Below are 24,510 nucleotides of genomic sequence, written 5' to 3' on the forward strand. Positions count from 1 at the left end.
GAGTGGGGGAATGGAGCACAACTTCCCAGATTGCATATGAGAGGCACTAGTATTTGTCCTTGGCGGAGCTGAGAGAGGTGAACTGGGACTCTGATGCGAGTGTCTGTCTAAGGATAGAGGAGAAGAGATCAGGTTCACCCTCCTCAAATCGGAAGGTGGTCCTGGGAGGGCTGCGGGGAAGAGTACGAGATGGATTCAGGAGGTCAAACTGCAGAGAGAGTGAGAGGAGTGCATGATCTGTGAGAGGGATGGGGGTGATCGAGAAATTTTTGATGTAAGGGAGGAGATCTGGATTTGCAATAGCGTAGTCAACCACACTTGCCTTGCCTCCAAATGGTCTGCAGGTAAAGAAGTGCGAGGATGGGAAACATGGTCGGCCATTCAGAATTACCAGCTCATGAGATTCTCCCAACTGTAGCAAATATCTCTCATAGGCTGTGGTGGGTCCCAAGTGATCCTCGAAGGTCTGGTGCATGCCGATCGTGGTCGAGTCAATCCCCCAAGTGCAAAATATATCCTTTGTCCGGTCATGCATAGGAGTCTGGAGGTCTTTGGTTCGGGCATTGAAGTCCCCCATGAGAATGACATCCCCTACTGTCGAAAACCTAGTGATGTCAGAGTACAGGTCTGTAAAAGGGTCTCCGTCTGAGCTATTGTGAATAGCATAGGAAGACGAGATAGGTGGGAAGTAACAAACTGCAACATAAATGTCTCTCGGAGGTGATGTTCTGGCTCTGATCTGAATCCACATGAATCTGGCATACTCATCGGTCGCGACCACTGATACTCTGCTCCTGAGGCTATCACGGACGAGGCAAGCAACACCCCCTGATCCCCTGACACCTCCTGAACTCCGTGTCTCCTGTCTGCAAACTGCGGTCCACTGGTATCCTGTAATGTCGGGGAGAGGTCGGACTGGGCTCGCATGAGTCTCGGTAACCAGGAGGATGTCTGCTGAGCTAAGGGCTTCATAAAGTAGGCCTGGTGAAGACCAGAAGGAGCCATTGCCATTCCAGCAGTGAACCGAGAGATCCGTGCCTTGCCTCCTCTCCGCTCGGGCTCGTCATTTGGAGCTACCTGAACGGGATGCCCATCCTGGGGGGAAGGTGTCCCGAATAACTGCCCGAAGGTTTCTAATCACTGCCCATTTCCCTGCCTGTCTTGCTGCTGCAACCTGTTCCCTGGCCTGTTTCAATTCAGCTACTTGAGCTCTTGTGAGGTCTTCATCCAAAAACACTTTATTCGGAAGAGAGAATAGCTTCCGCTTGGCTTGGAGTACCCGAAGTCTATCCGAGGAGTCATGGAACCTGAGGAAGAGGGTAGAGTCCTGCCCTATCCAGGCTTTGTCCAAGGTTATGTCTGGTATGTCGAGAGTGTCGCATAGAAACCTGTTCCCCAGTTCCATTGGGTCCGCTGAGGGGGGAGGTGTAGGGAGTCCTCTTACCTTAAGATTTAATTCTCTTGCTCGTTGGGTTCTTTCCTCCACGAGCTTTGCTTGCACTACTTCCTCCACCGCTATGAGCGGAGGGGCCTTGTCCTTTCCTCTGACCACCTGTGCCCATGTGCTGATATGCAACTCCATTTCCTGTTTAAAGGACATTTGTTGGGATCTAATTTCCTCCTGTTTGTTTTTAAGATCTCTGATCTCCGCCTGTAAAATTTCGTCGGAATTCTACCCCGCACTTTGTTCTCAGTATTCTTGCAGTGCTTTTCTGATAGATGCGTTCTCTCCCTCTACCGATAGAACTCTGTTTGACAAAGTGCCGATGTCGGCTTGCAGCCTGCGATTTTCTGCCTCTAGGTGTTCCATTTTCCTCATAATTTGTCTAATTTGGGATGTCCAGAAAGCAAAATCTGTTTCTAATGCAATATCGGTGGGGCTGTATACATTCTCGCCTTTATTGTGGCACTGCTGTAAGTACTTCAGCGGACCTCTGTTGTTGAAATCTATGGACGGTGGCGTTTCGGCTTCCTCGGGGTCCTTGTTGTGTTGCTGCTCTGTCATGGTTGGAGCAGCTGATTTTTCCAGGGCTGAAAGTTTCTAGGAGGCTGAGTTTTCAGAGGGCCGAAACGTAGACGACAACGACGTTGTGGCGAACGTTCACAGTGGCAGCGACGACAACAGCGTTGTGGCAATTGACGCTGCTGTGTGGAGCTTCAACCGTTCCAACAAGCAGCAGCTCTGACAGCGGCGTGGACGGGTCGAGTAGGGGTGTGGAGCCTCGACGGAAGTCTGCAGAGGAGGTCGAGCAGCTCTGTGGCAGCAAGTGGTGGAAGAGTCGAGCAACGGAGTGGACGGGTCGAGTAGTGACGCGGAGCCTCGACGAGAGTCTACAGAGGAGGTCGAGCAGCTCCGTGGCAGCAGGTTGAGCAGCTGCGTGGATGGGTTGAGCAGCTGCGTGGACGGGAGAGCAGCTCACGGGAGCCACGGTAGAAAAATAGATTTTCTGCTAAAACTATGAAGACAGGGGAAGGTAGAGCGCATGATCCTCATGCTCAAACGGGGAGTCCATGGGAACTCTAGCAAATCCTTGGGCTCATAGACCTGTTACTTGCACATTCAAATCAACTTGTTTGGGAGCATGTGCAAAATCACTGAACCGCAAAACTACTGATTCAAATTTGAGCAGGGCAGGAAGGAACCTGGCTCTGATACCATGCTAGGCTCTTGCCCACATTCTAATTTATGTTCCTGGCCATCTTTTGCATTTTGATCTTTTTCTTTTCTTTTATTGTGGCCATGATATGATTTTTCAATCTTTTAGCTGCATCAACCTCTAGGGCAATAGTTTTTCAGCCCTACTCAAGGAGTGTGGACATATGGGTGCCAAATCCCAAATAATCAATGACAAGATAGACCCGAAGAATGAATGTGGTAGATGGGGGCTTGCAATGTGTAATAGAAAGTGACAAGTATGGTATAGGGGATAATGAACACGGTCTCTCAATGATGGCTTTCCCAGTGGTGCCCCTCCTATAACCCTAAGGCCTTAAGGGTGGTCCCATTGGACTAGGGCTAAAAGTTAACACCCCTAGTAAGGTGAGAGAACAAAATTACGGTCAAAGTTTGTCAATCTTCCAGATCATCCTGTTATCCATACCAAATGCCCAAAACAAACAAGTATAAGCACCCGCTTGCAAAATGATCAAAGTACCCTTTGAATAGCAGCCCACTTTCATCCAAGTGTAAATGCCAAATGGTGAGAGGCACATTGCTGATGCAAATGGCGGAGGTACATGGCATATCATTATCAAATAGTGGCTGTCAGGGGCTGCTCGCTGTCCGGCTGACTGTCAAATGCAGGAAATTATTTTTCTCCTTGTACCACTCATGCTCTGCTAATCTTTGCAATTCCGGCGAAGATAGATTGCTAAGACAAAACAAACCGAGAGTCTTTTCGTTACCTTCAGTTAATATTTGAGCCAAACCTTGGCCTTTGACCAGCTTGGTGGGTCTGATTTCTAAATCATATTCTTGTATTTTAGTAACCCACCTAGCACGAGTCCCTAAGCAATCGGTTTGAGTTAATATATCTTTAACAGCAGAATGTGGGACGAAAGCAATGATTTTAGAATAACCCACATAAGTTTTGAAATGCTTAAGAGACTTGACCAAGGCATAAGCCTGCTTTTCCATGGTATTGTACTTCAATTCGGAATTTTGAAGCTCTCTACTCATGAAAGCGATAGGCTGCTCATGCCCATCTTTATTTTTTTGTAACAGGACACCAGCAATGGTATCTTCGGAAGCGAAAGAAAAAATCATGAAATCCTTGGAATAATTGGGACTAACTAAGACAGGAGCTCTTGCGTTAGCACATTTGATTTCTTGGAAAGCCCTTTTGCTGTCTTCTTGCCAAACAAATTTTGCATCTTTCTTTAGAAGACTTTGAATAGGCTTAGCTATTTCTGCGTAATTTGGAATAAATCTTCTAATAAAATTTGTCTTTCCAAGGAAAGACTGAAGGGATTTAAGATTATGAGGGAGAGGAATCTTTTGGATTGCTTCAATTCTCTCCGGGTCAATCTTGATTCCTTCCTTAGAAATGATATGGCCAAGTAATTTCCCCTCCGTTACTCCAAAAACAAACTTAGCTGGATTCAAAGAAATCCTGTATTCCCTACATCTATCGAAAATCTACCTAAGATGATTTACATGACTGATACCATCTTTAGAAAGAACAGTAAGATCATCTTGGTAAATTTCAATAAACTTCCCGATTAACCCTTTGAAGGCATAATCCATAGCCCTTTGGAATGTAGCCCCAGCGTTTGTTAATCCAAAAGGCATTCTGATGTATTCAAAGGTACCCCATGGTGTGGTGAATGTGGTTTTATGACGATCTTCCTTCTTAACCCATACCTGATTGTACCTAGAAAAACCATCTAGTAGCGACATCATTCCAGAATCGGTTACTCTTTGCAACAAAGTATCCATGTTTGGCAAAGGGTAATTATCTTTCTTGCATGCTAGATTAAGGTTTCGAAAATCAACACACAGCCTTATCGTACCATTCTTTTTCCTAACAATCACCAGATTCGAACACCATGTCGAATGCCTTGTTTGAGCGATAATCCCTGCTGCAAGCATTTTCGCAAGTTCTTTCTGAACTAAAGGGGCTAATTTAGGATTAATTTGCCTAAGCTTCTGGCGAAAGGGTTTAGCATTTTCATCTTTTAAGGGGATAGTATGCTCCATGACATCTTCCCTATAGCCTTTCAATTCATCATAAGAAAAAGCTAAAACATCTCGATATTCGCGAAGTAAATCAGTTAACTTTTTTCTTTCCTCCACACTAGTACCTCTACCAATTTTAACGATCTTTGGGTTTTTAGAAGTACCAATGTTTATCTCGAGATATTCGCCTGGGTCCATCTTATTTTCTTCTCTCAGCTTCGTGGCATCATGCCGATCAAAATGTTGCTCTAAGGCAACCACATTCCTAGGAGTAGGATTTATGATATGCTCATGATTTAAAGATCCATCCTCCTGAGAATCTATCTGGAAATCCTCAAACTCATCCAAACTATTAAGAAAACGAATGACTTGCTTTTCATCATTGAAGACCTGCCAATGCTCTGAGTTATCTGGAACAGATGGTCTAAATATTACTTCCATTTTGATCTTATCGTTAATTAGCTCATCAGATAACTGGAAAGTAGTAGCAGCTACGACAAGTTCATCTGCCAAACTATTTTGCTCTCTTGGAATTGCTTCGAGGTCAAGGGCATCAAAATGCTCCATAGTATCCCACACAGCATTTCGATAATTTCTTAATCTTTGATTTCTGCATGTGAATTTATTTTTAAGTTGCATGATAACTAAATCAGAATCCCCCTTAATGCTAAGCAACTTGATCTTCAGAGCTTTTGCCAATTCAAGCCTCAACAATATAGCCTCATATTCAGCGACATTGTTGGTTGCTTCGAATTCTAATCGATAGGCAAACTTGAAAATGTGACCAAGGGGAGATTTAAGCACTATTCCAGCACCTTTACCATGCCTAGATGATGCACCATCGAAGTACATATACCAAACTTTACCGTTGAGATCCTTAATCTTATCATCGGGGGGAATTATAAAATTAGACATGATGGCATAGTTCCCAATGTCAGATTGCTCTTTGATTATTTCGTTGTGAGGTCTCTTAGGATCTTCAACATGAAATTTTCTTTCGGGCTCTCTATTTAGTCTTACAAAACCATCACCCCTAGGAGAAGGAATCATAGCATATGACCAATTCATTTGAATACTTCCTCCTAGATCAGAGGCCCACTTTCTGGATAACAGCATACCCCAGGCATCAGGCACATCCACAACAACAATATCCATGACAACCATGATGTCTGGGTAAACTGATAGATGAACTTGCAAATCTTTGATTAAACCATGCACTTCGATTTTCTTAGAATCCATGGCGCATATGTTATAGTAGGGTCTAGAAACTCTTAAGTTAAGCTGTTCCATGACCCTTTTAGTCATTACACAAGCTGATGCACCAGAATCCAACATGCAATTATTCAATTTATATCCATTAACTAACAAGTTGATAAAGAAAGGCTGTTGATCTTTGTTATCAACATCTAAGCTTTGCAAATATATGGGAGCATCATGATAGTCAAACTCCCGAGTCTTCTGTCGAGAAGTATATACTTGAGGACCTTGAATAGCTTTTAGTAACTTGTCTCTTTGAGAAGGGATTTTAGCAATCTCGGAGACAGGAACCCAGATTTTTGCATTGTTAAACCAACTTCCCAAATCGACATCTAATCCAGAGTTTACACCAGGGTTAAAAGTTCGAGGGGGAATTTGATTCCCGCTTTGATCTTTATCCCTTCTCTGATAGGTCAAACCCTTGTCTCTAGCAATTTCCAAGATTTGCTCGGGAGAGGGTTTTTCACCATATAACCTAGCCAAAATGTCATCTTCATTTTCCAGGTTATTTATACTAAAAGCTGATGAAGGATTCATAACGTCACGACTCTTTTCCTTGACCTCTATCCAATCATCCATAGACAAAGGAATCTTACTGCCCACTACATTTATTTGATCACCTGTTCCAAACATTCCATTATCTAAAATTCTTCTAACGATGGGACAAGTGGCCTCTTCATGAAGAGCATCACAAACCCGACAGTAAGGAGGAGCATTATCAACCAAATTAGTTAGCGGATTAGGAGGTCTCTGCTCACTAGATTGACCCTTCCTTTGCCAATTGTTATTTCTATTATTATTATTTCGAGGTTGAAAATTCTGCGTTTGCGCTCTTTCCATTTGGATCAACCTATTCTGCAAAGTGGTTATCTCCTTATTATGATTAATTTCCATGGTTTCAATCTTTTGAAGCAATTTGAGAACAAGTTCGCTTTCAGGTTCTTGAACTGCTTTTCCTTTAGGCTCCTTTAGTTTCGTAGCAGCTCTATCGAAACCTGGGATCTCAGACTTCCCAGATGCGGCCTTGTCCTTTTCAAGCTCTATAGCTAAGGCTTGGCAATCTCTATAATCATTAAGTTTAGCACGCCTTAATTCATAAGATGGCTCAGGACTAAAGGCATCAATGTAAAAATCTTGGAGAGTTTTGTCTGTAGGTTTATAGTCTTGAGGTAATTCTCTAACAATACCATTAAACCTTTTATTAAATTCTTCAACAGTTTCATCCTCTCTCTTTTTTATTAGGCTAATAGCTTTTACGAGGTGTCTTCCTTCTCTCTTATCTCCATATTTTTCTTTAAATGCATTAATGATCGATTCTAAGGAATCAAATGAATTCTGAGGCTTTTTAGTAAACCATTCATGAGCATCACCCCCCAAGGTTAAAATGAAAAGAGTCATTCTAACATCTTCATGATCGAAATCAAGAGACCTTGCGTATTTAGCCATCCATATACTAAAGTCTCTTAGATGCGAATTTGCACTAATAGCATTATCTCCCTGAAAGCTAGGCAATTTATCTATCCCAACTGATGGAAGAGCATTGGGATACCCTGGAATATTAGAAAAATTGCAAGGGGCATACATATCCATGATGCTGTGCCTAACTTGACCTTTAAAAAGCAAATGAATATCAGAGAGGGCTTCTTGTCCAAGGTTAACAAGAAGTGTACGAGAAGAGAGTTTGTGTAATCGTACCCTGAGGACCTTTTCAGGATCAGGAGTAGGATTGCACAGACTGCTTGGATGTCTTCTAGTATACACTCTTGAAGATAATATATGAAGTGGAGTCGCCACCTGAACAAGAAGTGAAACACGAAAAAGCTCGAAATGAAAGAACCAAGGACAGAAAAACTCTATCCTCGGCAATGACGCCAAAAAATGTTGTCGCACAGATCGTCACGACAACGCTTAGATCGGGGGCTGTCACCCTGATCCCCGATCTCTCCGTTTAAGCCTGTCTCCTGCGGCTAAGGGGGGTAGACCCTGTAGGAAAATGGATGACCAACTGTGAACCAGTTGGGTTGGGAGACACGAAAGGAAACTAGCACTAAATAGATTTTATTAATTTAATGGACCGGTGCCTTATGGGTATGATGTTTAAACGATTACTTACTAGATGTTGCAGAAATATAAACCGTGTACAGCAATCATTTATTATCAAATAACTTGAACGATGCAAGATATCCAGTAAATTCACGATGTTTTAACGATGATCTAGCAATTTTAAAACTTCGAAAGATAAAGCTCGATACACAACCACGTAATTTTGAACATTAACCAGATATCATATTCATGTAGCTAATCTTCAAAATGATCATTCATGCATGCCAACTCACATAAAATGATAAACATTCATTCCACATCAAAAATTTTAGCCTTAGCAAAGATAATAAAGCGTGATAAACCCCTGAGCCAAGACCGAAAAATATTTCCAAAATATTCTTATGTTTCAAAACTTTAAATTAAAATCTAGTCAAAAGCTAAATCTAAAAGAAAAGTAAATCTAAACAAAACTAAACAATTTAATAAATCTAAAACTAATCTATAGGAATTTTAATTTTAATTTTATTTTATTTATTTATTTTAAATAAATTTAAAACTAAATCACAAATTCAAAAGTAAATCAAAATTAATCTAATGAAAATAAAACAAAACCTAAAAATTACGTCTACACAAATAAAAAAAAAGTAAATCTAAACAAAACTAAACAATTTAATAAATCTAAAACTAATCTATAGGAATTATTTTTTATTTTTTATTTTTATATTTAAATAAATTTAAAACTAAATCACAAATTCAAAACTAAATCAAAATTAATCTAATGAAAATAAAACAAAACCTAAAAATTACGTCTACACAAATAAAAAAAATTGATTTTTATTTTTATTTTATTTTATTTTATTTAATTTAAAATTTAAAATTAGAACTAAAAAAAAAATTCTTAAAAGAAAATTTTACACTAAACTAAAAAAAACTAACACAGAAAACTAAATAAAAAAAAAATGCGATACATAAAAATTTATTCGTTAGCCTAAATATGAAATACAATGCCTAAACTACAACTAAAACTTTAATCTAAAAAAATTCGAACCATGCATAGAACGAAACCTGCAATGAAAGTCGATGAGCTTGCAGGTCGATGGGAGCTTGACGGCGGGATTTTGCTCGATGGCGGAAGGGAAGGCTGCAGAGGGGTTTGCAGCTTTCAGCAATTCTTAATGGCGGAATGCTCTTTAACGCAGCACGCAGGTGGGCAACAAAAATACTGAATCAGGGTTTTAATGCGGGTTCAACAGAAGAGATGGGAAACCTGGCGTCGTGGAGATGATATGCTAGCAGCAGAAGATTGTGCAGTGTGGAAAAGAAGAGGCCCACGCAAGCTTGCAGGTGGCCCGTAAAAAAAAGATGCAAGAGAAAACGATTTGCAAGTGGCCCTTTGATTCAAATAAACTGTGTTAACCCTGAGAAGACACTGCGTTTTTTTTTTGAATGCTGCTGCGTATGCGGAAGGGTATGCGTACGGCAATTGAATAGAGATACGACTTTGCAGAATGAAGATTCGAGCGGATGGTGGCCACGCTTATGTGAGCAGCGAACAGTGTGAGGACTATGCGGAAACAAATCGATTTTTTATGAGCGTTTTGAGTTTGTTGTCTTGCTGCGCGTGAGGACAGAGGTGGATACACAGAATGAGGATTTGGACGGAGGTTCCTGAGCGGATTTGATGGCAAACAGACTGCAAAGAATGAAAGCTGCTGAAGGACGCCTGAGCAGATAGGGAAATGATGTGTGGAGAGTGAGGAGCAGAGACGGTAGCTGCGCGTGATGAGCAGAAACAATGGACGCAGGAAAATGCCAACGTAATTTCGAGAATCTCTTTCTGCAAATGAGAACAAATCTTGAGCAGTAAAACAGTTTTGATGAACCCTCGAAATTCTTCAGAAACCCTGCAAACTGGAATGAAAAATCACCCAAAAAAAAAATATGTGCATAAAACAAATTTAAAACCCTAGATCAGCTAAATAGTGTTTACAGCTTTTGACTCTTGAACAGCGAGATTTATCAATAATCAGCAGTAATATGATCAAAATTCCAGATTTACTATAAAAGAAACTTCAGAAAATCTCTCATGCAATTCAGGAAAATAAACTAAATGATTAACCCAGGATCAAAACTAGCTGGGCTCTGCAAGAAAATGCTTGCGGGAGTTGGCTGGTTCAGCCGAGAACTTCCCCAAACGCCCACTGGTCTTCTTCAATAAGGGTTTCCTGCACAGCTCATTTCAACCATCAATAAAGAGAGAAAAAACAATACTAGATCTCAACAGCAATGGAAATACCTGCCATTACTTCAGAAAACCTAATGCCATTCAAACCCTAGCAAGTGAACAAGATACCTGTGCTCAACAATACTCTTCAATAAGCTGTTACTAATGGCTAAAAATTAAAATATGCAGAAAATAAAATAGCTCACAACACTTCCAGAGAGTAACACCAACAAGATTTTAACCCCAAAGTCTTTCTCTATTAGCACCAGAAAAAGTTTACAAGAGAGCTTCTTCAGCACAAGACTCATAGATCGAATGATCTCAAATGACCCCTAGCACCCTATTTAAAGGAAAAATTCCCAACAGCTAGTTCGAGTGATCCACGTCAAAATGATCTCGACCGTCGATGAGGATCAAGATATCTCTTAATCTCATCCGTCGAATTTTTAATGTATTAAAAAATTGAAATTCTGCATTTATTTACTCAAAATATTATTATTTTATTATTTTTAGGTTTTTTACTTTATTTTTTATTATTATTTTATTTTTATTTATTTTTAAATGGATCCTCGAACTTAGCTTTTGGAAAAATCACCTAGGACCTAGGACTTAGGACTTATGAGGGGATTAAAACATTTCTTAACCCTCAAGACACTTTACATCATGACTTTTACAACTTTACATCCCAAGGGGGGAAAACCCATTTGACATAGACCCTCATAAACCACCCAGTTCTGCGACACAACTATAATCTAGCAGATTAACACACTAGGATTCTCCTAAGATTCTAATGACAAAATCCATTCTGGCTTTGGGGTTAGGCTGAAGGAAAACTCTGTTGATCATGGATCGGTGAGACGAAAAACCTTCTGGAACGTAGATTATCACTAGAAAGTTAGGTCCACCTAGGCAATTTACATACATGACTCATATCTGCTAAGATTATTTACAATTTACACATGCAGACTGGGTTTACAACATAATATGATGAAGTCGACGATGACTGTCGAATGGCACGGACATGTCGATCAAGCGCTATCCCTTTTTGCGAAGAAAAGGGGGTGTACTGCTATGGGTAGTTGACTGGTAGTGGTCAACAGGGACTATAATACATGGCATAATACTTCTTTGTCCTAGCAAGATCTAGAAAGACGTAGAAGCACGAAGAACATGCTTTTGACTTAGACTTGAGAATGAAATCCAAGCTTTACATAATTTTTTTTTCTTTCTTTATACAAAATATACAATGTCATGAAAACAAAGTTCATTATGAAGACTGAACCTAGTTACAATTTTCAACAATTATTTCTATTAAAACTTTATTTTTACTCTGTTTAGATTTTTTGTCAGTCAACAATGTTAATTGTCCCAAAAATAAATAGTCATAATTTTTTTTTGTTCAACGAGTAACCCAAAGTTTTAATTTGCTAATCTATAACATTTGTTGTCTTTCCTTTCTTTATTCTTAATTTCCTTCATTTAACCCATACAACAACTGTACAATACACAACTTAATTCATAGAGCTTTCAGTCTTTTGATATTTTGGTAGAAAAACAATATGAAATGAGCATTTTTTCTAATCAACATTAGAAGAACATGCTGCATCTTGGAACTTGAAGAAAACAAACAATGACTATCTGATGGAGAAAAGATAAATGATTAAAGCAGGGATGGGTTTGGACATATTTTGACTCTCAATAATAGTTGGCTACAGTCAATATATATTATAAACCCTATTGCATTTGAAGTTTCCCCCCATTATTTCTCTGTGAATGCATTTATTTGCAATGTTCCACCGAGTTTCCACAATGGGGAAACGCGGGAGCGGGGATACGCACAAGGGGGATGCATATAAGCAACCCCAAAATTTAGGGAATTTTTGGGGAAACAGGGGGACGTCAGAGTCATCAAAATTATAAAATTATAAATTATTAGAAATTTAATATATAAAAATAAAAAAATAAAATCCCAAAAATATGTCAATAACTAAATAAAAAATCTTAATAATTATGAAATATACATCTAAAGACTAAATATGATCATCATAACATATTAGACTATTATCATTTATGAACTAAGTCACATGACACGAGGACACGAGACACGGAGGACACGTAAATAGGAGTATTCAATATGAAATGCAGCGACCCGGAAACAGGACACAAGGGACACGTTATATATATATATATATATATATATATATATATAGATATAGTTTTTTATCCATATTAAATTGCACGTTGCAACTTATCTAATCAAATTAAAATATAATTACTTCAAAGTTCATAGTTCATTTAAAATAAATAAATAGAATCAGAATTTAGAAATTAGAATGTGATATGCTTGGTCTTGATTCTTGAATTTAGAAATTAGAATGTGATGTGCTTGGTCTTGATTCAAATCCAACTGTGTTTTTGGGGGTCAATAACGAAACAAAGATTATAAATTTATAGATATGTACTTTGATATTAAACTGTTAAATAGTGGGTACACTGCATGCTAGCTCTTTTGATATAATCGTAACCAGAACAAATTTGATTTCAAAAACCAAAGAAAATTAATAGCTCGAATGAAAACCTAGTGGGTTGAAAATCATCTGACATAATCATTATTATATTTATTGTAACATTTGATTACATGACAGTGTGTCTGAGTAGACTTATTTATATTTGTATACCAGCCCCGAAATTCGACAGCGTAAGCTGCACACGGAATGGTATTACGCAGTGTTGCACACATCGCGATCGGGATTTAATCGGCGCCGGGAAAAAAGTGGAAAAAATCGTTAAAATCGGGAAAAAAATCGGAAAAAGCGGGAAAAAATCGTTTGGCACAAAAATATTCATTTTTTTTCAATTTTTTTCAATTTTTTTAATATCTAAACCATCTACAACATAAAATAAATACATTGACACATAAATATGATAAAAAAACTAATATATAAGATGTTTAATATCATTTCTAGCGCTAAAATCACACATAACATTGAATCATGTCCTGAATAGTAAGTCCTGAGTCCCAAGTCCAACTCAGCCTCAAAATATCAACAAAAAATATGATAATGTATCTCATCATGTCATAATGTCATATACAATAAAATGAAAGTCTAATCCTATTGATTTCCTCTGCCCCTCTTGCGAGAAAATGGCACAACTTTCTCTTTCCCTCTAGATGTAGAAGCTGGTGCCTGTGGTGGTGGAAATGGCAGTGGAGTCTGACGTGCTCTAGAAGCTGAAGAACTAGTAGTAGCAGCTACAGGAGGCTGAGGTGGACGGAGACCACGTCCTCTACTGGTGGTAGTGGTAGCCCGGGTAGCCCGGGTAGGCGGTGTCACCTCCTCCTCCTGCTCCTCCAACTCCTCCTCCTCCTGCTCCTGCTCCTGCTCCTCCTCCTCCTCCCCCTCCTCCTCCCCCTCATCCTGCACTAACCAATCCTCAGTGGGATCCATGAGAGGCCTCTCGGTCTCAACCCTCCATTCAGCAGTGGTGTCAATCCCATCCAATGAGATGGCTTCCGTATCAGGTGTCTTCTCTAGTTGTTTCACCCACAATCGAAGATTGTAGTAGACATAGACCATGTCATTAAGTCTATGGGACTCCAACCTGTACAAAGTTCATGAAATAATAAATTAATAATTAATATTATAAAAAAAATATTGTTTAAAACTTTAATGAATTCAAAAATTTATTTGGAAATTTGCAATATTTTAAATGTTTAAGTGTTAACCTATTGCGCTTCTTGTTGTGTATTTTTTCAAATACACTCCAATTGCGCTCACATCCCGAGGAGCTGCATGTTTGGCTGAGGATCCGCACGGCAAGATTTTGCAAAAGGGGTACTCTGCCACCATACATCTTCCACCATGCGTCTACAACAAAATTACAAAGAAAATTTTAAATAAACATAAGAAAAAAATGGAATTTGAAGAAACAATGAAATTTGAAACAAAGTTACAAAGTACATACTACAAACTAAAAAATACCTGGCATTTTAACCGTCCTATCAATGACAGCCATCTCAAAGCCAAATGTGCCAGCTGACAACTTATATTGCTCAATTTGTCTAGAGACCTCCATACGTTCTTCTGAAGTTCTCACCATCTTCTGGACACAGGTTAATAATCCTTCCACGACCTCAACATCAAAATTAAACCCACATGCATAAGAAAATGCAGGGTTCAGGAAAAGGCCAGCAGCATGAATGGGACGATGGAGTGTGTTGTTCCATCGCTCATCAATGACGTTCCATAGAAGGAGTTGTCTCTGGAACCCATCATCTCCCTTGTCATCATAGTAGGACCGAATGGCTTCTTTGGCCCTATCCATGGCTTCATACAAATAGCCCATTGCGGGCTTCTCACCATCAACCAACCGAAGAACCTTTACCAAAGGTTCTGTAACAACGCACACCTCCTGCACTCCCGCCCAGAAGTCCTCCTGGTATGAAACTAGTCTGCAGACGGCCTCTCCTTCTGGTTTGCGGCTCATTGACGAAGCACGCCACTCCTCTGAAAGAAACATTCTCTTCAAATCCCACATAGAATTCAAGAGGGATTGAAGAGATATGAAACTCGTCGCAAACCGTGTAATGGCGGGGCGCACCAACTCTTTGTTGTTGGTGCATTTTCTCATCAAGCTAAGCACAGATGTGTGATTGTAAATAAATTTTGTGATGCTTTTTGATGAGTCAACAACCTCTTTGACAAAGGGAATTTTCCCAATGTCCTCTAACATCAAATCAATACAATGGGCAGCACAAGGTGTCCAAAATAAAGTAGGATGCCTGTCCATAAGCATTCTACCAGCAGCAACATAATTTGCAGCATTGTCCGTTATGACTTGGACAACATTTTCTGCACCCACCTCCAAAATAAACACATCCAGCAAATCACATAAAGTTTTTGCATCTTTGATTTGATGAGTTGCATCAACAGATTTGATAAACATAGTCCCCAAGGACAACTAACCAAGAAGTTTATAAGGGTTCTCCCCTTTTGGTCAGTCCAACCATCTGACATAACAGTGCATCCTGTTTGTGCCCATGATGCCCTAAAATCCTCCAATCTTTGGGTGCAGTCACGCTTTTCATCTTGAAGAAGCCGGCCTCTGAAATCATGAAGAGAAGGGAGTTTGTACCCCGGGCCAACACTGGCAATAGCATCAACAGTAGGTTGGAAAAATGGATTATTCCTTATAATGCTGAAAGGAATATCACTCCAGAGGAGAAATTTTGTCATCAACTTGTCAGCTTTTTCTTTTTCAGTTCTTTTTAGCATTGAACCAATAGTTGGTTGTGAACCAGGTGTGGTTCGAGGAACAAAATATGATGATGCAGCTACCGGATTGACTGACGCTGCAGTAGAACCTGTGCCACTTGGCCCACTTCCTTCAACTGACCTTTTTAGTTGCCTTTTGAGTTCTTCTTTGGCGTATCTAGTGTGCTCTAATTCTCCCAATGCTCTCATGGCTTTTTGGATAATTTCAGCATTTGTCTTTAGACAGGGCCCCACATCACGTCCAGGGATTTGTGCAAGGTGGAACTTCAACCTGTACACCCCCCCGAATATTTCCTTTCCACACAACTTGCAATACAAGTTTTGTCTATCATTCGGAGTTTTAGGGTCACCATATTCCCAGAAAGGATCCAATTTCCTTGGCATGTTTGTTTTTGAATTTTGAATTTGCAAACCTATGGAAAAATAAGGATTAGGAAATAGGAATTTAGGATTACATAAATGATAATAGTAAATACAAATTACAATTTAGCATTTGCAAAATTACAAGCTAATTATTTCCAAAATCCCAATTTCTAAACCCAAGTTACCCAACCAAATGCCAAAAAACAATGAAAAATAAAAAAAAATAAACAATGTTTTTAGAAAATGAGAAAATAAAAATAAAAAATTGGTTCTCATAGTCATAACAAATAACCCATCCCAAATCAATGAAAAATTTCCAAAAATTCTTTAAAAACAATGAAAAACAAAGTTTTTATAGAACCAAAACAAAAAAAAATTAATCTACATACCTGGTTTATGGACAAATTGGCGATCTTGGCTTGGATTCCTCCTAAAATCGCTTCGATTCGCTCCCACAACCGACGGCAACCCTCTCCCTCACTTCTTCTCCTTCTCCTCCGCGGCGGACTGCTGAATGAATTAAAAAAAAATCGTTTTTCCCATATAAAACCCCGCTGCCGCGCGCCCTCACGATTTTAAGTGAAAAAATCGCGATTTTATCGAAAAAATCGCTATAAAAAAAAAGGGGCGATTTTTTCGATAAAAATCGCGCTTTGAATCGGCGAAATTAAAAAATCGCGCTTTTACGATAAAATCGCGATTTTATCGCGATTTTAACAACACTGGTATTAAGACACCATAATAGTTAAGGTATTTTAAATAGAGAGAGAAATAGTGTAGTAATCAGGCAGGTGATATGTAGCCATACAGTATGCAATCTCGGATGTTTCCTTTTATGTTTACATAATTTCTGAGGACACCTTCTCGGGCAAAGCCTGCCTTGTGGAGAACCCTTTGGGAAGCCACATTTTCTGGCAGAACCAGATATACAGTTTCCCTCAACTGTATATATATTGTTTAACTAGAACTGGTTTGCTAGATACGAAAGAAGAGGGAAAATCCTGGGTGTAGAGAACAGTGACAATGGACATCTTATTTTATTATAGCCTCAGGCCCTCAGCTAGTCATTGTTACGAATCAAACGCATTTTTAACGGGCTTGCCGCTTAAGTTTTAACTGCGTCTATGCCATATGGTCTACGACTTACCTGAACCTCACACACGCTGCCAAGTTGCCAAACTTTCCAGCGACCAAACAGCTCCACACGGTGATTGTACAGCGACGGAGAGCGATGGCATCGGAGGAAAATAGCAAAAGAACCCTGAAAAAATAATTATGTGGGCTTTAAAGCTATTGATTTCGTGGGGTACGTATTCAACTGGAGAAAAAATGTTAGGGCAATGTTTTTTAGACTCAGAAAACTCGTTTTCCATTACTAGGACACGAAGAAAACGACAAAGTACGTTTTATGTTTTCCAGGACACGTTCAAAAACGTTTTCGACACGTTTTAGGGCGTTTTTCGTGTCCGACACGTTAAATACGGGACACGAGACCTTGGAGGACGTGTCCTGTGACTTAGTTTATGAATCATCATTTGACATGATGCAAGGTACATCTAAATTAAATTATTAAATTCATCATTTGACAATTGAAATTATGCAATGCACATCAAATTTTCAAAAACAATAAAAAGTAAATTCATCACATGACAATGATAATGACACTATGTTGAAGTCTAAAATAGCCATAGAATACTAAACTAAAAGTAAACATAGAAAGCACTGAGCAATGAAATACTAGTAAATTTCTCAAAAAGAACTAAATAATATTAATAAATACTAAGTTTTAATATACTTTAAGTTTTCTATTTTTCTTAGTGTTAAATTTTAATATAATTTGATTTATTTATTTAAAAAAAAGTTTTAACAAGTTATAAGTTTTAATATAGTTTCATTTTTTTTTAATTTTTAATTTTTTCATATATATATATATATATATATATTTTAATTTTAATGTTTTATAAAAATTATTAGACAAAAAAATGGGGGATGCATATGCATCCCCCTTGCATCCCTGCAAAAGGAGTCACGTTTCGTCACAAGAAAAATGTCCCCCCGGAGTTTCCCCAAAAAGGGGACATCGGGGAAACATTTCCCCAGGAGTTTCCTCGTCCTCGGAGCATGGGAAGCACCAAGGCGTGCCCCCCACCATGGGGGATGCGTCCCCGGAGCATGAGGAGCGCCAAGGCCCGCCCCCCACCCTGGGGGATGCGTCCCTGTGGAACACTGTTTATTTGTATTAAATTACTTGTATAAAAACATTAATTTTCATGGAGATCATAACATAGTAGATGTATGGTGAAATCTCCAATAAAACCTAATCCAGAGAAGTGAATTATACAGTGGAAATGAAACTACACTTAAATGATGAACACAAGAGAGATTGTTGTAACAACCAAGCACATGAAGAAGAGAAGTGCACTCAAGGAAGATTCCCTGTAGGATTTTATTGAATAATAACTTGAATGAGTGAGCTACAAATCAGGAGTGTGCTTTATTTTCGCACCTCCTTTTGGGGTTTAGGGTGCTAGCCCCTAGAGAGTGACTAGGGTGAGCTAGTCAAATATAGAAAAATACAACAAATTCGGTTATTAGCCATCTGTAAGCTCAATAAAGATAACAATACATCAAATACAGGGTTGGCATGTGGCCTCAAGTGAATATTAACCATAATGTCAACACACGTCTTTAAGCTGAACAAGGGACCATAGTTAAAACATTCTATCCACAAATCATTACAATATGCATCACAATAGATCATTACAACACCCACTTGTAGGGCTGAGTTGGGGGTCATAAAAACCAATACTGCTTGTGGAGCAAATCTTCATAATCCTCATTATGATTGGTTGTGCTACAAAGAGTCTTCAACAGAATGAATTGGTATTTGTTTGGAAGAGGAGGGCCAGCTGAAATGAAGGTCTGTGGTGGTGGAAAATCTTATTAATGTATGGAAGGTCTGTTGATGTCTTTTTTGTCAGGGAAAAGAGTCAACCTCCTAGGGCCTGTTTTCAGGTTCCTTTTGCGTTTTAATTTTTTATAGAGGTGGTACTCCTCTTTTACTCACTCAAATACTCAAATAACTCAAACAAAGAAATATAAATATTTAGCACATTCACTTATGAGTGGACCAGGTGTCTCAAAAGAAAAATAAAATGATGATATCAGAAATAAAATGATGACCTGTTGAAGATTATCTATTGTCGCATCCCCTGATGATGGACTCACTTTGTAGTCCGAAACGCTGGGTTCACAAAACTCTTCAACAGGTCATTCCTCCTCTATCTAAAACCATCCTCACCTGTATGGATTCACTATTTAACAAAATAAATATACTTTCAAGATTCATTCCACTGTATGCATCCATTCACATATTATGAGGAAAACACATTTGAAGCAAAGCAATAGACATAATATAGAGAATATGGTCTAAATTTTCAAAGAGCTCTAAAATCGTTTGATGCATTCAAAGATTATAAAGAGCATAGGTGAACATTCACGAGATTTCACTGCTTTATAAGTGTAGAAACCACAAATGACATACCCTCCCGGAAATAGCTCTCTGCGAGAGTCAGAATAATTTTATAGACTTTTTTTTTTTAATAAAGTAAGTGCATACAACACTTAACACAATCTTGATACTTAAACATTAAATGTAAAGGCCATTTGTCCATAAGGGACTGAGATTGGGCTCCCGTGGACCATTTAATATGAGGGTACTTGGAAGAATGAGAGAAATTATAATCAGGGATTGGCTTTAGAATATATAAAACAATTTGTAAAGGTGGATGAGCAAAGATTGGAGAGAAAGAAGGGAATTGCTTCAAAATAAGATAAAGAACACTCACAAAATTGTAGAAGGATGCTTAATGGAATGGAGTCTCTCCTCCTCTTGCAGCAAATATTGTAGAAGTATATATATTGATTTTCACATCCGTTAATCTAATTGCCAAAGCAATTATTCAGAATTAACAATTTCATTTAAAGACTTTTTAAGCCAATGTTAGATATATTCCTTCATCAACGGGATCGTTATATCTTGTTTTACTCTTAACACAAAGATTTCCTCCTCTATGCCTTCACATTTGATTGGAGTTTCTCCGTAATTGCTAATTGGTCTTTATTGTGATTGACGAATGTGACTAGCCATTTCTTAATCTCAACTTCCGGAAAATTATTCAGGTTGTCGATATCATTGCTGCACATTTAATTCTTCTTGTAATACATCTTTAGCATTCATCATTGAATCCCTGATCATTTGTGGGCTGTGTAATTATTCGACAATTTTAATGGCTTTGAAGAAAGCATTGCTCCTATGGTAACCATTATTTGAATATTATGATATGCATATTGTAACATTTTTATCCTTGCATACCAACCTGCTTTGATTTGTTTAATTCTTTTGCTTGATGGGAGGCCTTGTTGAGTTTTCTGGAAATCACTAAGAGCGTTGATTTTGTTAATAAAGGTCAATAAATCATTCTCAACAAATTGCTGATCATGTTCCAAATCTTTCTTTAGATACTTAGTAAATGAAGAAATTCTAGAAAATAAAATTTTCAACCGCAGAGAAATTTCCCATGCATCCTCAATAATATTTAGGCGCTTATATATTTTCATGGCGACTGTTGCTACAAAATCTAGCAAGCCTTGGATAGAGAAACCCTATAAGGTATAAACTAGACATATAAGCAACAATGGTGTAGTGGCCCATTGTCACCACAGCGAAAACCTCCTACTCTTTACGAACTTTCACTGATGGGAGGAGTTTCGGTAGGATAGAGATCACTTACAATTGGTATTCTAGGGTTAAGATATGCAATGATCTCTCTAGGAGGTCTTCAAGAAATACACAATTTTGGTTCAAGGCTTCATAAGGAAGCAATTTGCTTTCTATGAAGATACCTAGAAATAGAGGCACAAGACCTCGGTTTTGATTGATTTGATGAGTGTTGGAGTAACTTAAGGTCAAGGCGAAAAGAAAAAGTTTCTTACAATGTATATTGGCTAAGCCAAGGCTCATGAAACCTTCAAGAAAGTCCTTAAAGTTGAGGGAAGAAAAACTAGGGTTTCCCTCATAGGGCATGTTACCCACCATCTGTGGGTAGTATCCATAGGAGAACATTTTTCTCCTAGATGGTCTTTAGCCCACAACCAGCAACCCCTTTGTAGCCGCCAGATAGCTCGCTACCTTAGCCAAACATATGCTCCCTCGCCCATTTGTTATGATCATATGTTTGAAGGTGGGCCTACCAACCCCGAAGGTATGGATTTTCATAGTGTAGTTGGGTACTTTTGTTTACTTATCATAGACACTTTTGGGCATGAATTAGTGGGGGGATTTGGCGGAAAGAGTGGGCTTGGTTTGTACTCTTGGGAAACATGGGAAACCCTAATTTTGGTTGCATGGCCCCGCTTCCTGAAACCATATACATCACTCCCCTCCACTCATATAACCCCATTCACTATATTTTCCATTTGGGTCCGCATTTGCCCATTGGGTCCATAAGGAGTTAGCCTCCCCCTCCTCTTGTCCACACCTTGGGTCGGACTTGGAACGATGCCCGAGAGGTTGATGCAGCTAAAAAGAAAAGAAAAAGCATAATTTGGCCACTCTCAACAGGAAATGTACCATAAAATGTAAAAGATGGCTGGGACAAACAAATTTAGCACGTGGGTAAAAGCCAAACATGATCTCTACCCCTATCATTATGGGCATCACCCTGGTTCCTAGGGCCCCTTATATTGGCCTCTTTCATTAGTAAGGAACCCATGATTGTCCCAACCACTGGTGGGTGATGAACTGCCCCACCTTAAGGGGGTATCTGCTGCTATATCTTACACATCATGCTCTCATCCCCTGGAGTCCCGAGTAGTTATAAAAGAAAAATCAATAAAAGGCATAATAATAAGGGTGGAAAAACAAAGGTCGGGGTAACTCATGTACGACAATTGCTCTCTCCTACATTCATACACCCAAGTGTGGGCTTCCCTTATTATAGCTATCCTTGTACCGTGGCATGTGGCTTGGAGCCTTCCCCTAATGTCCCACTCCATTCCATCATTATATCACATGCCACCTGCCATTTGAAGGATGTACCATGGACATGTCACTCCCTTTAGAGGCTGAAACCACCTAATAGGGTCCTTGGTTAACCTTCTTCTTGAACTTGGAGACACTTGCACGTTCTAAAGCCCATTATGGAAGGGCATGCCACTATGAAGTGTCCACTTGGTTCTGTGATTGTAAGCTCATTTACTCAATTTTACTAATGTTTGGTTGTACTGGAAGGCGAGGGGACACATTGGATCTTATACACGATTGCAGGTGGGTCTTCATCTAGGATTTGGTCTCCTTATATGGGGTCCAATCTCTCTAGAGTGTCGTATTAGCATTTGTAGGGTGAGCATTGAGAGCCATGGGCCTCCACCATAGCAGAAAGCAGATTGCCACATCATGGGATCCTTTAGTTCCACTAATTGCTTGCTCGTGTTCCATTTATTTGACGATGATGATGCACCTAGACCATGCCCAGTTGGCTACACTTGCAACACACACTTGGTAGCTAATCCAAGGCCCATATGAGGGGACAATGGGAGGGCTTGAATCTCTTTCAACCATGGGAGACGATGGGAGGGCTTGCATCACTCTTTCAACCCTTATAGATGGGATGCATGCTTGTTCTTTTCTAAGCCCTTACCCTAGTTGGCTTCCTAGGGCATCACACGAAATTCATTGTAGCCATCCAAAATTGATAAAATTTGGTCTATAATTGCGCTGGTGTGTTCTTGAGAGGTCGTCCAATTTTCAAGCGATTCCGACTGTTGAATCTCGAGTTTGTCCAAGCCCTAGCTCAAAGACCATTTCTACCTAAGTTTCCTTTCGTTAGTGGCTTCATTAAGGATCATTACATTGAACATTAAAGTCAAATCTCATCTCTTTGTTCCTTTTCTTTTCCCTCACTTGGTCAAGACCCTTTGTTTGAAGCTTCACTCCGAACCCTTGACCTTATTTGTAATATTCATGGGCTTGTTACAAGTAAGCGAGGCAAAACTCAGGTGATAATAATGAAGCCCAAGTGTTGTAGAAGCTCCTCCCCAATTTCTGGCCCAATAAATTTCTATGTTGTTGCCAGATAGGAAATGGAAAATGTGCCCTCAAAAGTGATCAGAAAATTTTGATAAATTAGCTAGTGCACTTTCTCAACAAGGGAAACAAAACTCAGAAAGGGATTGGCCCTAAACCAACTCTCCAAGAAATCCACAATGTGGTGCAAATTGCTAGCTGACTAGTAAAACGCATTGCTGAAAGAAAGTGGATTTCTGGCCTGAATATTGTCCGAATCACACTGAAAATGCAGCCATAGACTCCTCTCCAAATACCCACAAAAACCCAGAAAAGGTTTGGGCTGATTTCGAGTGACGAGAGAGCCCACCAAATAGTGTGAGTGGCCCTCTGGCTAGCTACACGCACTGCTGAGAAATAATGCTCCAGAAACTCCCAAATCCTTTGCTGTAATGCCACTAAAATTCCACACAAAATCCCCTCCAGAATCTACCTTCTCCTCCAACCAATCTCCTTCGGAAATTAGTTTCCCTCTTCCCCTATGCAAGCTTTCTCTAGTGAGCTCTGCGCACTGCCAAAATGGAGAAATTCGGCCCACCAAATGGCCAAGACTTTTTCCCTGCAAAACACTACCAAAATTTCGGTCTCAAGGTAGGAAATCTCTCTGCAAATCACTAGATCTCCCGATTCATTCTAGCTAAAGAAATTTGAGCTCCACAAACTGCCTCTATGCCTAGGAAGTGTGCAAAATTGGGTGAACACCTGCAATAAAGCTCTATGGAAATCCTAAATTGGACTCCCCAAATTTCCTCACTAGGGAGACACTCGAAGTTCTTCGAAATGAGGGTGGAATTCCACTTGGAACTCTTGTGCTAAACAACACTTCTCTTCTTGTGCTAAACAACTCCAAGAGAAGATGTAATGTGAAGTGTAATAGTCAAAAGATAATCCACAAAATGAGTCCATCCTCCTTTTATAATTTCTCCTCATGCCTCTAGACTCTTCTTTTTTAATATTATTTTATTGGTGGGGGCCATTTTCCACTAAGTTACTTTTGCCACCATTTAATAAAATAATAATTTGCCACTATTCTCCAATAAAATAATACTAACCACCTTTATCCAATAATATTTGCCCCTTTTTAATTAATATTACTGAAATTGGGCAAAATTCCTTAGTGACTCCCATGCTCACAAAATTGGGGATATTACATTGTTTGGGCCCACTAGGGCTTCTTTGTGTTCCCGCAACCTTGTCACTCCAATTTCACAAGGATTGCTTGGAAACCCTATTCTTCTAGGATTCTTTGGTTTAGGGCACTTCTTATCATGAAATACTCCTCAACCCTAGGTCTAAGTCCCCTTCTAGCCCTTCTTGGAGAGCCATTCATCTTGCTTCTAAAGTAAGCAAACCCTATTAATAGAGCCTCTTCTTTGAATAGGCTATTAAAATCACTATCTCCACATCATAGATATATGATTCTTAGTGATTTCCACCATACCAGAACTCCTTCCATCGGTGAAGGTCCGTAAAGAGCAGAGAGCTTTAGCTGAGGTGACAGTGGGCTATTGCTCCATTATTGCCACTTGACCTGGTAGTTGCT

The 24,510-nt window shown here is 39.3% G+C and overlaps 2 protein-coding genes across 2 annotated transcripts in view; one reads left to right on the forward strand and one right to left on the reverse strand.

Moving 5' to 3' along the window:
* Window positions 1-24,510, forward strand: part of LOC149185668 (membrane protein insertion efficiency factor) — a 124,305-nt gene that overhangs the window by 86,018 nt on the left and 13,777 nt on the right. The gene's annotated exons all lie outside the window — the stretch shown is intronic.
* Window positions 13,150-14,059, reverse strand: LOC149185669 (uncharacterized). Its single transcript, XM_089412456.1, has 2 exons — window positions 13,930-14,059; window positions 13,150-13,805 (listed from the first exon to the last, which is right to left on the reverse strand). The coding sequence occupies exons 1-2, from the start codon at window positions 14,055-14,057 to the stop codon at window positions 13,316-13,318; spliced, it is 618 nt and encodes a 205-aa protein (XP_089268582.1). The 5' UTR covers window positions 14,058-14,059; the 3' UTR covers window positions 13,150-13,315.

The sequence above is a fragment of the Pinus tabuliformis genome, chromosome 3_1 (genome assembly GCF_031772625.1).
Source record: "Pinus tabuliformis cultivar Carrire ecotype Pingquan chromosome 3_1, CPIR1, whole genome shotgun sequence".
NCBI lineage: Eukaryota > Viridiplantae > Streptophyta > Pinopsida > Pinales > Pinaceae > Pinus > Pinus tabuliformis.